At 40.1% G+C, this 16,715-nt stretch overlaps 1 protein-coding gene and 1 pseudogene across 1 annotated transcript; both read right to left on the bottom strand.

Moving 5' to 3' along the window:
- Nucleotides 1-1,880: 1,880 nt before the first annotated feature.
- On the bottom strand, nucleotides 1,881-6,151 carry LOC145897152 (solute carrier organic anion transporter family member 4A1-like; annotated as a pseudogene).
- Nucleotides 6,152-8,929: 2,778 nt separating this feature from the next.
- On the bottom strand, nucleotides 8,930-14,396 carry LOC145897151 (solute carrier organic anion transporter family member 4C1-like). Its single transcript, XM_082985334.1, has 11 exons — nucleotides 14,258-14,396; nucleotides 13,661-13,927; nucleotides 12,994-13,185; nucleotides 12,558-12,657; nucleotides 12,194-12,315; nucleotides 11,634-11,894; nucleotides 11,101-11,290; nucleotides 10,481-10,652; nucleotides 9,914-10,095; nucleotides 9,476-9,681; nucleotides 8,930-9,153 (listed from the first exon to the last, which is right to left on the bottom strand). The coding sequence occupies exons 1-11, from the start codon at nucleotides 14,394-14,396 to the stop codon at nucleotides 8,930-8,932; spliced, it is 2,055 nt and encodes a 684-aa protein (XP_082841460.1).
- Nucleotides 14,397-16,715: the final 2,319 nt, after the last annotated feature.

Below are 16,715 nucleotides of genomic sequence, written 5' to 3'. Positions count from 1 at the left end.
GCATTCTTGGACCCCAGGGCGTTTTCAAAACAAGGTTGGTTCGCTACAAGGGTTATGCGCTTTTGTGAAAATGACCCAAATAGCGCCCAGATTTGCGACAGGTGTAAAACTCACATAAACAAGCATCTTTTTCATGCAAAAACTGAAAATCTTCACAAACTTCTAAAAATAACTGCACTGGCCACCGACATCCTTTTCACAACTTACATGAGATGATAACGTAGTTGCTGTGGATATTTAAACCACACTGCTGCTTGCTGTAAAACATCGCAACTGTCCGGAATGTGGACGCCCCTGTCAGTGGTGTATGACCGTGAAGACGGCTCATTGCTTCCACGTAGCCACCCCACTATTTTCAATGTGGCCCACTTTCTACAACCCCTCCCCGTGGACCTCTGTAAATTTTTGATCAAAGCTGTGTAAACCTTCAGAGAAACACGTTTTTTTCTGTGCGTCTTAAAATGTTAAAATTGCTTGTTTACTTTCCTACGCTTCACTGCACACAGCTTTAAGCTGTTGCCAGATTTTTGCTAGCGCCTATACTTGTTATGAAGCAATGCCTTGTACTGCTACAACACTGTAAAGCCTTGATTAGACTTTACGCCTACGACCTCACTTTAGCACGTTTAAGGACCCCAAGTTACGAAACTCTGAACTTTAAAAGTTCGGTGATTCAACTTTTAAAACCACCCAAGACCCGAAAGGTGTTGAGTCACGCCTTTAAGTCAGACACAAATCGGTGTCTTTTGTTCACTTGCTCACTAGTGAGCCTAAAAGGTCCTGCGGTGTCTTCTACCTGACTTGTCATAGATTAAACCTTTTCATCCCGGTCACTGTGTTTGTATGCGTGTGGTCAGGTGAATTGTAATCGATACGTCCATTTTCTCGGACTGATTCTTCTGTGTAACAAAACCTGTCCAGATGCAGAAAAAGCTATGCATTTTTTCTGAAACTAGCACCTATGAAAACTGCGCACTATGAATCACAATCTACACTTGAGTGGGTTTATCCTAACACAGACTTGGCGTACATCGTTGTTAAGAACTGTTTTTCTTATCAATTAGTATGCCTGGCAGCAAAAATAGCAGTATATTGGCGTACGTCGTGAACGTAATTGCACAAAGAGCCTGCGATACGCATGGTGGCACTGTAGCGACATAGCTTAATCGTATCATGTCTTGATAAAATGCGCTTAATTGCTGGTTTTGAAGGTAAACGTTTCTGCCCGTTTGCTTTCAAATGTTCATAGGTGACCGAGGTTGTGTACCTCTGAATACGCGATTATTCCTTTGAATAAGTCGGTGGTTTTTAAAGCTTCATTCCGACACGTATACGTTAATACTTGTTAACACACCGCAAGCTTGCATCACAGATGTGGTGGGAAAATGACGCAATACGATTAGCTGCCGCTGAATCGCACAGTAATTTGCCTGAAGCGCACACAACAGCAAACCACAGTGCCCAAACTTTTGCCGCGCAAATTTAGCGCCCTGTGCTTGACCCGGTGAGCCAAAAGTTTGGTTACTGTGGTTTGCTGGGAGATTACGCGACGAATGATGGAGACCAAACATGGAGGTTCTCATTCTGTACTAGTTAGCTTTGGTTAACTGCATGTAACTGTACGTCATATTGCTCTCGGTACTATTGCTTCTAAATGCATCTGTAAGCTTATATATATAAATATACTTTGTAAGCCAAAAGTTCTACTGCTGTTGTAACCACCGTTGTACTGTATAAACTCTCAGCGATTTGTGTCTAAACATCAACGGCGACAACGAGTTCGCATCGAAAGCAACGAATCGATTTAACAACTGGTATAGCTGGTTTTGCCCCCTTATCTATATAAAATAACCCCTTTTTTTATTTGACAATAAGAGCATTCATTTTTGTTCATTCACAGTGGTTTGATGTATGACGCTAATAAACACACACAAGTGCAAAATTGTGCCTTGGCAACATGTAAATTGTAAAGAGCGACCTATATTATACGTATACAATGGCATTTAACGTTAGACTTTGACTAAAATAAAAAGTTGGTTAAAATTGAGCATAAAAAGTTTTGTTCTTCAACAGTGGTTTGATGTATAACGCTGATAAACACGAGTGCAATCTACTGTAATCTATGTACACGCATTAAGGTATTCAGTTTTCTTCTTCAAAGACCGTATTCTCCACCGAGCTCACTTACGTGTCTTTCGCATTGTCGTTTTTTTCCACCCACATTGGTTTACTCTCGTCATCCAGGGGTTTGTAGAGGAAACTGGCAAGCAGGTAAAACGAGCCGCCGATCACCAACCCGATGATCGCTGTTATAGTAAACACGTTCATGATCGGGTAAATCAATGTAATAAACTACAACTTAATTTCAGTGTCATTGTGGTTGGCTGTGAATTTCCCCTTGTTGAGTTTAGGTTTATCTGTGTTGTTTGTCCGTCCAAGCTACTTTGATGCTTTACAATGTGTTTTAACACAAATTTTAGTGCTTCGTATGGTTGTCAATAGTTATAAGGTGAGACCCCGGAATGGGCAACTGGTTGCAGGGTGCTTTGCGTATTTTTCTACATAGTTTCTACTGCTTAATTAATAGCAGAAAAAGTTTTGCTTGAAATTATTACAACATCACTTTGTGTTTTAAATTGAAATTTGATTTGTGTCCGGTCGGAAATGTTACGATATATCGTGTTAACCCAAAATTGTGGGTCTCAATCCCTCAAGTTTCTGATTGTTCTGCTAAAGACGCTATTCAACCCTTGGTGTAGAATACCGGTGTAGAATACCCTGACACTGGACATAGAAGCACTTACACATGATTATGTAGTTGATCGCCATTGCGCGGTTGTCGTAGATCCAACAGGATCCACGTGAGCCGTCGCACTGTCGAGTTTGCCAGAAAACACAACTTGCATCGATAACCGCCCCGAATATGAACGGCCCGGGTATGGTGCCTGCTCCACGGATGAAAAACCACAGGATACCGGTTGTAAAGCTCCTCAAGTTCTCGGGAACCCCTCTGCAAGGGGCAAATATTCGTGTGTTAGTTGTTTGTATCTGTTTATAGGCTCTGATCCAAAGTTTTTGGGAATAGCGTTTAAAATCAGTTTGTTTTATAATACGCACTCGTCGTAAGTGGTTTGGTGTTGGTTACTTTACTTTAGTTGTGTTTTTGATATATGTCTTTTGATATGTCTAAATAGGAAAGCCAAAGCTAAAATGCTATTGATCGTATTAAGTTAGTAAACGTTTCGAACTCTTACTGGGTTCATCATCAGTACTAAAGTGCTTGCAAAAAGCGTTGCTAACTTAATATGATCATTAGCATTTTAGATTTGGCTTTCCTATTTAGACCTCATCAACTTCAGATGTTTTGCACACAAGTGTTTTGATATGTTCAACAAAAATATGACATTTTAAGGCTACATTTAGGTTACTTCTATTATTCCTTCTTCACAATTCGTGTTCAAATACATATTATATCTGAATCACACCTCAGTTGTGCGACGAGTACTGGTGTTAGAGGAAAGAACGAGAACATGATGACGAAAAACATCCCAGCCAGAAAACCGCTAAGGGTCGTGCAAGTTTCGTCCACGCAACTTCCGCTTGTCACTGAACCTTGTGGGACTGCGGCCCAGGGAATTGGATTCACGCAACTGCACGTGCCGTAACCCTGCACAAATAATACCAATTTTCAGTCGTGTATTAAAATATTATGAAATTCCTGTAGCTGCCAGGCATATTGCAATTTAAAAATCTACTGCTCTTCTAGCATAAATTATACGTGCTGTATTTCTTCGACGTTTCGTCTGCCATGCGGCGAGACTTCATCAGGTTTTAAATTAACATATTATGTCCATCTGAAGGTCATTTGTGTCCTGTTTCACTTACAAAGATGCTAAACAAGCAGGAGTATGAATTTGTCTGTCCTGACAAGCTGGTTTGGTTTCGGTCAAGTTTCGTGATATCATGCAAGCTAGTTCAGGGCTACAACACTAATAAAACATTACAGAACGAAACAGTGTGCACTGCTGTCCGCAGTTCAATAGTAATAACGTATTGTTGCCTAGTAAATGGAGACGCAACGGCGTGGAGGCCGTGTTCCATCCTCACGTACAAATCGCTTTTAGTGGTATGTTAATATACATATAAATGTATTATGTCCATGAGAAGATTGTTTGTGTGCTGTTCACAGTGATAAAAACCAAAGGAACAATGTGGCGTGGAGACCGGGTTACGTCCTCACGTACAAACGTTTTGTTACGTTTGCTTGCACTATAGAATGGATTACTACAGGAAGAGTGATGTTGGGTTCGTATAGCACCCGGCGTGGCAAGGTGTGAAATATGTCCTGTTGTCTTGTCCACAAACAGGGATGAAGAATTCCTCCTGACACTTGCAGTTCACGTTGCAGAGAGAACTAATATTTCCCGTGGCTGCTGCGTCGCCTCTGCGGAACATAACATCAGCACTAGCGGATATATAAGGATGTTGTAGTGAGGTTATAGTTTTTATTAATCAACGGTTTGTAGGTTCTTATGTACTTCGCGGTTTGAGCCGATATTAAAAGGCGCGGATGCTTCTGCAAGGTTTTTGTGTTAACATTTGCACTTGTTTTTGCAAGTAGTTATCTTAGATGATTATGCAATAGTTTAAGTCAGTCCTAGCGGTCACGTACACAAGGAAATGCGTTTATTGAAACTTTCATAAACTTACACATATGGCACCGTAATTCCGGGTATTGTGAGGGAATTGCAGTGTAGGAGAGCTATGGGTAGCAATGCGGCTGCACAGAACAGAGAAATTCCAGAGAATCTCAGCAGAGATGGGATCTTCCATTTCGTGCAACTGATTACGATGGCTGCTATGATGTGTCCAGCAACTCCTCCAGGCACCAATGCAGCCCCTTTGAGCGAAATTATTATCGTCAAAATTAAGAAGTGTGAGACTAAAGCAGCCGTTGATTATATAAAACCCGTTTGATTGGAATTGCTTGGATAAACTTGGTTTCCTACCCTTGTTTTATACCCACCCTTATATAACTTGCGTCTCATGGTTATTATTGTAGCCTGTTTCTCTTTTTGACACGTGAGCTGCAAACCGGCTCATGACCTATTATGACTTTCATCAGTGCAGCTTGATGACGGTCTTTTTTTAATAACGACGGTATGATCTTAATAACGACGGTATGACACATTCTGATCACTATGCTGTCGCCTACAACCATTGGTTACCAAACTAGTTCGCCCCCTGTGGTTTGTATCTAGTTTGGCAACAGAAAACCTTTGCCCGTTTTCTTTTATTTTACGGTCAAAACCGTTTTTCGATTTGACGACAATCTTCTGCAAAATCGTTTATTTGCAGAAAATACCGTCAAATAAAAATATTACACGTCACAGGTTAGCACTATTACCAGAAACCCACAAGCAAAAATTGTATAAAACGCAAATAAACTCTTGTTTGGCAATGTAAAAAACTGTTTTTATCTAACAAAGTGAATATATTAACCTGTAAGTTGTCCAGCTCTCTCAGCAGTCAGATGGAATTCCACTTCTACGAACTTTGACAAGAACGCCGAGCTTCCATTGATGAGGATTGCTTGAAAAATCCCGCCAATCATCGCCAAAGTGAACATGGGAATCTTGATCACGATCCAGAACGCACGTGGCATGTCCTTCATATTGGTACCGAACCCTTTCCTGGTGGCAAACAGAGATGCAGAGTCGCGATGAGTTTCAGTTCCCCGTTTCTCCCTGTTACTGCTGGTACCTGGGTGTTGTTGACAAACACAGGTTAAGTTCTGGTAATAAAAAGACTGGCCCATATACTGTTTTAAACATAGACATGTTTTATTTGTTTTAGTCGTTTTGGCAAGAACTTATGCCATCATCAGTTGAAAATGACGTGGTTGTTTAGCTCCAGGATTATATGGGGCTGGCCTGACTGACGTCACAGATCGTAGATATGGCTCGCGTGGGTGGTGACGTCATGTATCATTGTTGTCCGTTACACACCTCTAGAGGCGGAAAATATCTTTACCTTTTGTCGTTACCTTATTGCTAATTAAAACATGCCAGTCCACTGTCTCACCTGGAAGTTGTTTTGGAAATCCAAATAACGGGAGCATAAGCAAAACTTTTCTGCTTGCAATCAGCATAAGTCTCTTAGCTTCTACGATGATGTGATGTATAAGGCTTTATAACCTGGCTTCGACTGTCGTGGTTCCATTACATGCCCTAAGGTACGCGTGCGGACGTTGCTCTACCGCTTACAATCGACAACACGGCCTTTTGACATTGGGATCAAAAATCAATTTTTTTATTCTGCGTCCGCTGATATGGAACAAGTTGCTTTAAGCTTTACTTTCTTCTGTGATGTAACTCGATCTGACCCTCACGCCAGTTTAGTCGCTAGGCCAGACCTTCCTGCGGCTCCAATATGCTTGTCTGTGAAATGGAGGTCAAAGTAGCAGATCTATGCTTCGACCTACTCTATTTACAGTTAACTCCAACCAAAAGAATATTTTTGCAACTTCTCACGAGCTGGATAGTACAAATTCTAAAATATACACTGAATAAATTGTGAGTTTGAACACCATTTAAATATAATAACTACGAAAAAAAGGAACAACATCAAAATTACAAAATTATTTCTGCGCACTGGATGTTTGATTTTCATAATCATATCTTTCTTGTTTTGCTTGTTGTTTTCAAAATATTTTGCTGCGTTGTAGAAACAAATGTTCATGCAGTGAAGGAGTAGGCCTTTAAGCAAACATATTGCAAAATTTAAGTCCTGGAAAACAAGGTGGACTAGTTCCAAACATGGAAACTGTGTTTTAATCATGTATTAGTATATGATGTATAGTATAGGTTGGTTGTGCAAACTCACTGTCACTTGTTGAAAAATTTGCAAACACTACTAATGGCGCAAAAAAGGCGTGCAAAACGGATCATTAAAAACTGAACCTAAACGATTAGCCTTGTAACTGGTATAATGACACAGCTTAAATGTAGGATATGTTCTAGGTCTTGCAATATTGCAACTATCCTCGTTGTACTGCTCCCAATCATTGCTGACGTTGACACATGAAGGGCAAAAGAGCTGAAACGAACGTTTGAAAAGTTAAAATATCACAAATGTTTTAAAACATCTAATATAACTTGTAAAAAACGGCCCTTCTATATGCAACCCTTTCGAATTGACCCAACTTACGAACAACATGCACTGATGCATTACGTAACTACAGTTTCTATTCAGTCACTGAAAACCTCCTAATTGCATCAAAAATTATTTAGGCAAGCAAGGATTTCAATACATCTAGTCACAGTTGAAGGTAGCGCCGCTGGCAAGCGTGGAAAACGTGCCCAGTCTCTTCCTTTTCTATTTTTTCCTTTTCAGTAGCGTTTTATTCTCGATCAAATCTGCCTTTTTCGGCGTTTTTTTTTAATGAACTCTGAAGCGAAGATGTAGAAAAACATAGTATCAATTTGTTTAGCTTGCAACAACACTGTTTTGTCATTACAAGTTCAAAGTTTGTGATTGGCATCCAGTGATGAAGAAATTGCTGCACTGAAGATCAATTGAGCTGCTCTTTCCCTTGAAATAGCTTTTGCAAAATGTTGATTCTTGTTGATCTTTTGTCGCAAATTGCATGAGTTTGCCTGTGGTAATCCCACAACGGCGCCCGAGGGTAGAACACAGTTCCTAATCAGCCCAAATCTACAAAAAATTGCTTCTGTATAAATAAACACATGATGTAGCTTTGCATTTTCTCAAGGTCACGACTTTGTGCAAAATGAAAACGTTTTCACGAAAAGGGGTAATGGATACCTCCGGTGTTTTAGTTGTTTCGCGTTTCATTTTGGTCACACATTTAGCAAACGGTTTTGTCAAACATGCCGATTTGGCTCCGGATTATTGCATTGATTTTTTATCTAATGGATTCCATTTCTCTTTTTTTAACACGGCCCTGTTTTAGAAGTCAATACTAGATCGTATATTAAGCAATGGCCAAAGTATTTTCGAATCAGCACCACGACTGTACAATAGAATTAGTGGAAATGATTTGCAAATACTTACTGCTACCACTGTTTGTGTGAGTCGCATGAATGTGTTGCAGTGCATTCGAATTTATTGCAGGTTCAACACTGCCTATATGTCGAAACTTTATTGTGTATTTAACCTTTAACCCATCCATGTGCTGCCTTGCGCGCGTTGTAAAGCCGTGATTGCCGCCACAGCAACGAGCAGGCAAGTGGGTGTCGAATATCCTGTCTGTGTCGACCACCCGCGATGTACTTTTAAGTGTAGGTTAAATAAAGTTCAATGTAGTTGTCCTTGGGGTAGTTGCACTGTTCACCCTAAGGTTATCGGCTATATTGTGCGCAATATACTTTCCCTTTGCATACGATTTATTTGTGCAGGGTCCCATACGACCTGCAACATAAGTCTTATCTGTTTGACATGAACATGTTAAGGAAGTCAACCTGTCTGTATTTACTGTAAAAAATATAACCCATGTCATTAAATTTCTTCAATACACCATGTCAATCACAGGTCTATAACTTACTATAGTAAACCTATATCATGTTCTTGTTTCTACAATATCACTAAAAGCCAAAACACCAGTAAAGTTTGTTAAGCAGCAATAGGAACGTTTAATTGACTGATTAAAATTTGTTTGAAAATTAGACATACTTTGGCCGCCTGAGAATCACACGATAGTCAGAAAAACATAATCACACTACACCTTCTTAACGAAAGATTGCGCGAATTAACCACAATGACAACTATTAATTGTCACATACAGTAAACTTCAACCCCATACATAATTATTTCCCTAAACCTAAAAAAATATACACGCAGACGGTGTAAATTTGCGTGAAATTCTGTTTAAAAAAACAAAAGACAATGACGTTGTGGTCGCTTTTGGTCAAAGCCTGTCAATCACTTCGTAAGGCTCTCCTTTGATTCCCTCATGTAGAACTTCCTTTCCATTTTCGTGGATGTTTCTCTCCGTATTTGGTTTATCCGTGTCCGTAGCGTATTTGTTTTCCACAACTTCAAGCGCTTTTTTCGATGCCTCCTCTCTTTCGGGTTTATAAAAAACGCAAGCGACAGCGAAGAAACAGCCGGCTAAGAAGTTCCCAACCATGGCTGCGGATGTGAAAATACCTAATGTAGTTAGGTTTTACAAGCAGCATGAAGCTAACAGGCATTACTGCTCCCTTAAACTGTTTTTAATTTTAACTTTTAAATCTAGTCTTATCAATATCATAAGGATATTTGGTTGGGAATAAAAAAGCATTGTCAAATTGACCAGGGTATCTCAGTTAGCCATTAACCCAGTTTCAACAATTTCTAAGTAAATGTAAAGCCGGGAATATGGCCCAGTTGTTCTAGTGGCACAACTTGTTTGTGGTAATTGCTGGGCCTAAATCAAGTTATAAGGCGGATTACAAATTTCACTCCAACTTACACAAAGAGACGAAAGAAATTGCGAGATCGGAGTTATCGTACACCCAACATGAACCCCTCGATCCGTCGCATCTCCGTTTCTGCCACAGGATACACGTCATATCGATGAAGGCGCCGAATATAAATGGTCCTGGTATGGTTCCGAGCAAGCGGACGATTAACCATTGAAGACCGAGAGCGAACGAACGCATATTCTCCGGTACAACTCTAAAAAAGAAGAAACATAATCCAATCCCTGAAGAATCCCAGGACCTGTATATCAAACGTTACTGCATTTTTGAATTTTTGCCATTAAATCCCAGAGTTCCACCCTTGCCCTGCATTAAATCAATGCTTTAACAGGACGACCGATCTTACAGATCTACTTGTCAAACAAGTTTCAAACATTGACTTCTGCTATGTTGGTATCTAACTGCATAAATTTGTGTTTAGGACTGACCTGAGTTGGACGATAAGCGATGGAGTGAGAGGGAAGAAGGAAATCATAATAGCGAAGAACATTCCGGCTAGGAATCCACCCACTGAATTGCATGGAACTTCACAAGCTCCTGAGGTTGTTCTTCCTAGGGGATAACCCTCAGGTGAGAATCCGGGGGGTGCACACGAACACACGGTGTAGTGCTGAACAGAATAATCTCTTTTAAACTTATGGAGAATACAATGCGAAATCGCTCTTAATTTTGACAACCTTCAACGGGATGTACTTCTCTAAGAGCCTATTTGCAATATGAATATGTCTAGCAGCGTCAGTAACGGATTATGGAGAAGATGGTCGCAAATATTGTGTTAAATTCAGTAGTGACCCCGACAAGTTTTATTGTTAATGCATTTGTACAATCAAATTCTCTGTCAACCCCAGTCTATGTTCTGTAAAATCTCTGTTAAACCCAGTCTATGTTCTGTAAATTCTCTGTTAAACCCATAAGGCAAAGATAAAGCAATATAAACACCCACACACAACCTTATACCATACAGTATAATGATACTCGATAATGTTTTAACCTACAGTTGGGCTCGTAGCGTTGTTCTGGTATTCTGCATCGTAGCATCCAGCATGACATGGAGTGAAATAGGTTATATTGTCCGACCCGCATACTGGAATATAATATTCCTCCTGGCACTGACAGTGAGCGTTGCATGGTGCGGTCACATTTCTTGCCGCAAACACAGCGTCGTTTCTATGTAGAAATTTGAGTTGTTTTAATTCCGTTGTTACTGTGGTGTTGGCAAAACAGCACATACACGTCTAAAAACACTTGTATAAGGGGCATAACTATTTTTTTCGCTCTGGAAATGTACGTTTAAAAATATTGTCTTTGCTGACTGATGACAGTCACATGGTATTAGTTCCAGAGGAAATCTTTCTGTAATAATTAATAAGTAAGTGTATTTATTATCGTTGTATTTTTACGCCTGATTATAGACATACTGTCTGAAACTATTAGGGCGCAAACTAATTCGATGCTGGTTGGTTAAATGCTGGTCACAATTCGAATGATGCTGTTGTTTTTATTGTATTGTTTGCCAAAGTCAGCTCATAAATATATAACATAGCTACCACTATTCATCATGCTTATGGTATTGGGGCACATTTGTTGCTGTGGCGTATTAAAAAACACAACTCACGGGTAAGGCACCGTCACTCCGGCGATATCGGCATTGGAGCAGTAAACAAAACCTACAGGAACGATTGCCACGACAACAAACATTGAAATCGAGGCGAACTTGAGCATGGTGGGCACTTTCCATTTCATTCTGTTGATAATTATCCCTGCGATAATGTGTCCAAGGGCACCCGAAGGAACCAACACCGCACCTAGAAATATTACAACATAAAGTCGGTCGGAAGCTAAACAGCGAACAAAGGCAACTTTTTTTTAATATGTTGACTGATCCAATACTAGTTTTCTGGATTAGTCTTTTACTGGGTTCTCACACAGATACAACTAACTTAAGCCTTGGTCTCATGCATGAATGTGTTTCCCTATGTTAAGCTTTCATTTTATAATGTTGATCGCAGTTTAGGACCATCAGTGTGGTTTAAAGGCCTGGACTTTTCAGACTTTTCAAGTTTCACAACTTCTATCGCCTGTGTATTTTACCCCTTGGTCAAGACGAGTTTTTCCTACAAATGATTGGAAGTTTTGACAAAAACCCACCGGAAATCTGTGCCGCTCTTCCCGCCGTCATGTGGAACTCAACCTCGACGAACTTCGCCATGAAGGCGCTGACTCCGTTAATGAGCACAGCCTGACAGCAGCCTCCAAGTATGAGCAGTGTAAATGTGGGGTTGCGTAGAATGATGAAGGCCGCCTTTGGGATGTCCTTGAACGACTTTCCGAAGTTACTTTTACTTGCAAGATCGCTTCCGCCATCTTTGTGTACTTCCGATTCACGCTTTGCTCTGTTGGCGTTCGTACCTTTAAACAAAGTATGAATGGTGGTTGATGATATTCTGTCGACGACATTTCTATTCAAATTATTTCTACGGAGTTGATTCCAGATGAAATTACACAGAAAATCTGATATACGCAATTACATTTCAGTTTCTTTAAATCAAAGATTTAATGTATCGAACCAGTTAACGAATAATATAAATTTTAAAATTATTTGCCTTTAAATCAACGTCACATGTCTACCAGCATCCCACGATAGATGCGGAAAAAATCCGAATGCATGCCTCACAAATATTTGGGGCGATCTTAGTTTCTGCTTTTACCTGGCAGTTGTTTTGGAAACCCGAACAAAGGTATCACAAGAACCCAACAAACTACTGTAACAATCAATGGTGAAACCCACCAAGCTCCCACCCACCTCGGGTCGTACACAGTTAGTTCAGTTCTGCAAAAAAACACATTTAATGGATTCTGCGAGCTACATGCAGATGTGCACTGTTTCTTTTCTTTTAAAAATCTTAAAAACGTTTTTAGCGTTTGTTTTAGATTAAAGTCAGTATGTGTGATTTGGAACCCGAAAAAAATCTGCAACAGTCGATCTAACTTTCACAAAAGCGTATAATTTAAAAAATACCTCTAAGTAATGCAAATCGATCAAAAGGTTTACTGTAGACACTGGGCCCTTACTCTACTTTCGTGTCGAAATCCACGTAGTACTTAAATAAAAATTCTCCACCGACAAGAAATCCGATCGTTGGCCCAACAACAGCTGCGGAGTTCGCAATAGCTGCAAACAACACACAAACAGTTTCACGATTTGTGTCAATAATGACATGGGGTTTGTTAAGGCCTAAAAACATACTGGTACGTTAAACACAAAGAAACGAATTCATCTATAGTGGTTTGATGCTTTGTTTGATAACAGGCATCTTAAACCCGCCTTTTAAAGAGCAGTTGATCTCTAAAAAAGGGGCTGGGGCAATTTTTCATGGATATTACATTAAGATATTTAATTTGTCGTCTACCTTTAAATTTACGATTGTTGCGTTTTGACAGCAACCACTGACGAGCAATTTATTTGGTAAAAATTCAGTTGTTATCATTTGACTTTATTTCTACTTGCCTAGGTAAATAGATGCAACATTTTTTGACACCGAGTCTTCGATATAGGTCAACCCAAGGGTAAACATAGGGGTTGCGCCAGCCCCCATCAGCAGCTCGCCGATAAACATCACCCACATGAGGTTGCTGAGGTTTCCTTCCTTAATTCCGCACCCAGTCGAGTTGTTGCTGTTTGGGTCGAGAGGACAAACAACTTAAATACAAAATAGATACATGGTGTTATTTGCTAATCTTACATAAATAAAATAGCATTTTCAGGACACTTTTGGTGTCACTGAGATGAGAATACTGCATGTAAATCATAATTGCCCCAATGATCAATATTTTTCTGAAACTTGTACCTTTTGTTTAGGTTTTTTGATGGAGTATCAAAATCATTAAACAGTCTTATGGGCAACACGAATTGTATCTAAATTTTTCGACAGCTTATGGAATAATCCTATTTGAATAAGTGAGACTGACAATGCCTTGCAGACCAAATATATATCAAAGAAAAAACACGATCATAACGACAAATGACTTGGGATTTACTTCTACTTATGCTGGTATAAATTTGGATTTTGTCTAAGCTGTGGAAGTTTTATAGGCAACATAGTACAGTATGGTATGATAAGGGCGCGACTTCACTGCAATAACAAAGGAAATTGCACGTATTGTGGAAGCCATACCTTGTATTTCATCTTCCCCGTACAGATAGACTGGTGACACAAAATGTGGCAAAGCGTAAACTAAACCACCCAGGCCGAAAATTCCACAGCCCGCTGCTACTATCTTGGGTCTGCTCGATCTACCACCGTAATACGTCACAAATATGGTGAGGATGCAGAAGGCGATGTCGTAGCCCACCAGTATTAGGGCAGACTGAGAACTTTCCAATCCGAACCTTTTCTCCACTGTACTTACATTGATGTTCACGATACCGCTGGTGAGAAACGCTGCAAATCAAGTTGCGCTGAGTACTTTTTGTTATGACTGCTGTACAGCTAGCCTGCTGCAGCGGGCAATAGTCTCTCATTGGTTTGTACCGATTTGTGACTTTTGCCTATATAGAGTTTATATGGCGTTTAATGCATTGTGTGGTGAATCTAGCCATAAAAATTTGTGTATGTGATGTGATATCCAAACGTTTTTGTGTGATATCCAAACGTTTTTATGTGATATCCAAACGTTTTTACAGTACATGTTGTCCGACATGAAACAAGACAGTAAAAAATGTTGGCTGAGTGCGTTCAATTTTTGGTAAAAGGCCTTGTTTAACACCTCACTTGCTATTGTTATATAGAGAGACAGGACGACCAAAAAGCCTTTCGGGTTGTTGAGCCATTGCAGCCATCTAGGAGCGCAGCAAATTAACTTGTAGCGTCCTTCCTTCGGCTCGTCCGCGTTACTTTCAGAATCACTCATGCTTCTCTATGACATTTGCTTCTGCAAAAGTAAATATCATCAAATCTCTACTTGTGCTTGGTAACTTTTTTGTCAGATTTCTTAATGCAATTCTTCTTCAGCAGGCATTGGTTTAAAGGTTTAACTAGCTGCGTGCCTAATTGTGTCACCAATCATTAAAACCGGCCTGAAACTACTTACAGCACGAAGACAATTGTACAAATACAGTAAAGCTAATTGCCACAAAGTCAACGCTTTAACAACATTGGCAGATCTCGTAAAAATACTTGTTTGATTGCTTAAACGCATGGCCACAAAAAACATGTCTTGTGAGACAACCCAAGATTATTACGTGGGCCTCAAACTTTGGGTTGCTATTTAGAACAACATAAGTCGGAAGCAATCTGGTGTACGCAGTGAAACCCATTAAACGCCGTTTGTGCAGTCAGTCGAATTGCAGCATGTTAATGTTTAATTTGATGCAGTTAAGAGTTACGACGAACAGCGCAACAGAGCAGCACGTCGCTTTATGTGTTGCACAGTACATGCACTGGTGTTTCACTTTCTTCTGTGCTCTTGTTTGACGGTAAACTATCAAAATGTGCACAATGCAAACGTTCCGCAAAAGCAGACAAACCCCTTTTAGTTGAGGTTGTACGGTTTGTGGGACTGGGAAAAAGGTTAAGGAAACATTACTACTCATTCACGACTTTGGATGTTCAGGAACTTTTTCTGATTTTAATGAAATTTGAACAAAGGGGTTGATCAGCCACAGCTAATCTTTGCATGTGGAATGTGTTTGTTTTCTTGCATTTAAGTTTTATCTGACAGAAATCACGGAGTTTTTAATTTCAGATTAAAACCTAACTACAAACATGCGATGCGAGCACAGCTGAGGTACAGGGTGATTGCATAGTGTTGGTATTTCAGTCTTCCTCAAAAGCTAATAAAAATTTACTCCAAAATGACAAGTTGAGGTCTTCCTCTGCAGCAAATGCGATTTGATAAAAGAGCAATTTGCACAGAACGCATAGAACTTGCGAATTACTGTGAGTTTTTATACAGCAACACCACAAACTTTTGTCTATGTATGCAAATTTTATTGTTTAACAAACATAATGGGCCGTTTTAGGAGACCTGACTTCAGTTGGATTTCGGCTTGAGTCGGACAATCTTGTTCTATAATAAAGCCCAATGACTTTTATCTACTCTCATTTAAACCGTCGTATTTCAAAATGGGAATGCACCTTTGTTTGGATCTCGATCCAGCACCTCAAGTCTTCCGCTCTCCATGTCTATAATCCAATCCAAATACGCACAAGATCATCGCAATCGTGGTCGCATCATCCATAGAATTATTCAAACCATTTGGAACATTCCATAACTTGTGCGAAGATGCTATTGCTGCCCTTTTACCTTTCAAGCATCCAACACAGCGTAATAAAACGTCGCATTCCCCATCCCACACTTACCTGGGGCTGAAGAATGACGTCTGTATATCCGTTAGTAGTCCCAGGGTTAACGTTATCCCTCATCCTGCGCTGTTAACTTTTCATTCAAAGCAGGCAATCCAACACTGGCAGCCATGCTAAGGCGCTTGACCTCGCATTGAGACCCAGTGTTTCATCGCTTGCCCATTTTCAATGGCGCCGGAAAATGACCTTTGATCTTGGTGGTCATCTGGCAGTGGTGAGACGGACAGTGTGGCTTTTCACTATTCACGTAAATTTCACCCAAGATTTTAAGACTCCAATTTCTTTCAATTCTTTGCATGTATTATTGCTCTATCTCCTGCTATGAATATAATTAAATACATGGAGGTAAAACTCAGGCATTAGCGAAGAAACGAGCACGTGACTAGCAAATGACTCGGGTCGTAGATCAACTTCTTTCTGGGGAAATTTATTTACTTAAAAATGGCGACTCGAATCAAAGCCCTGGTCGTCAGCAGCTGTAGGATAACCTGATGGGTTAGTTGGTCATATTTTGACTTACACCAGGAGAAATTGGTGGCAATGATTCAAGGCACTGTATCGTCAAATTATAACCTCATCTAATTCTGGATCAGTCATTTCTCGTACTTTTCTCGCGGCGAACATCCAGGCTACAAATACGGCGTTACTAAGCCAACCAGGGCAACCCCCGTTCAAAGATTTACAATATGTGATGTGTGGCAAATACAAACGAACCTAAATAGAGAAGCAATATAGCCAACAATGATTAGTGAGCTTTAGGCACTATACACTGTTTGGACCTAGCAGTGCAGCTACAGATAGGGACTGGGGTTAGTCTTGTCGGCTCAAATGGTTTTTAAACTGCCCAATGCCACATAAACTTTGT

The sequence above is a fragment of the Ascidia mentula genome, chromosome 4, assembly GCF_947561715.1.
Source record: "Ascidia mentula chromosome 4, kaAscMent1.1, whole genome shotgun sequence".
Lineage (NCBI taxonomy): Eukaryota > Metazoa > Chordata > Ascidiacea > Phlebobranchia > Ascidiidae > Ascidia > Ascidia mentula.
Note: the sequence above shows the minus strand (reverse complement) of the source record. Positions and strands in the feature narration are given on the sequence as shown.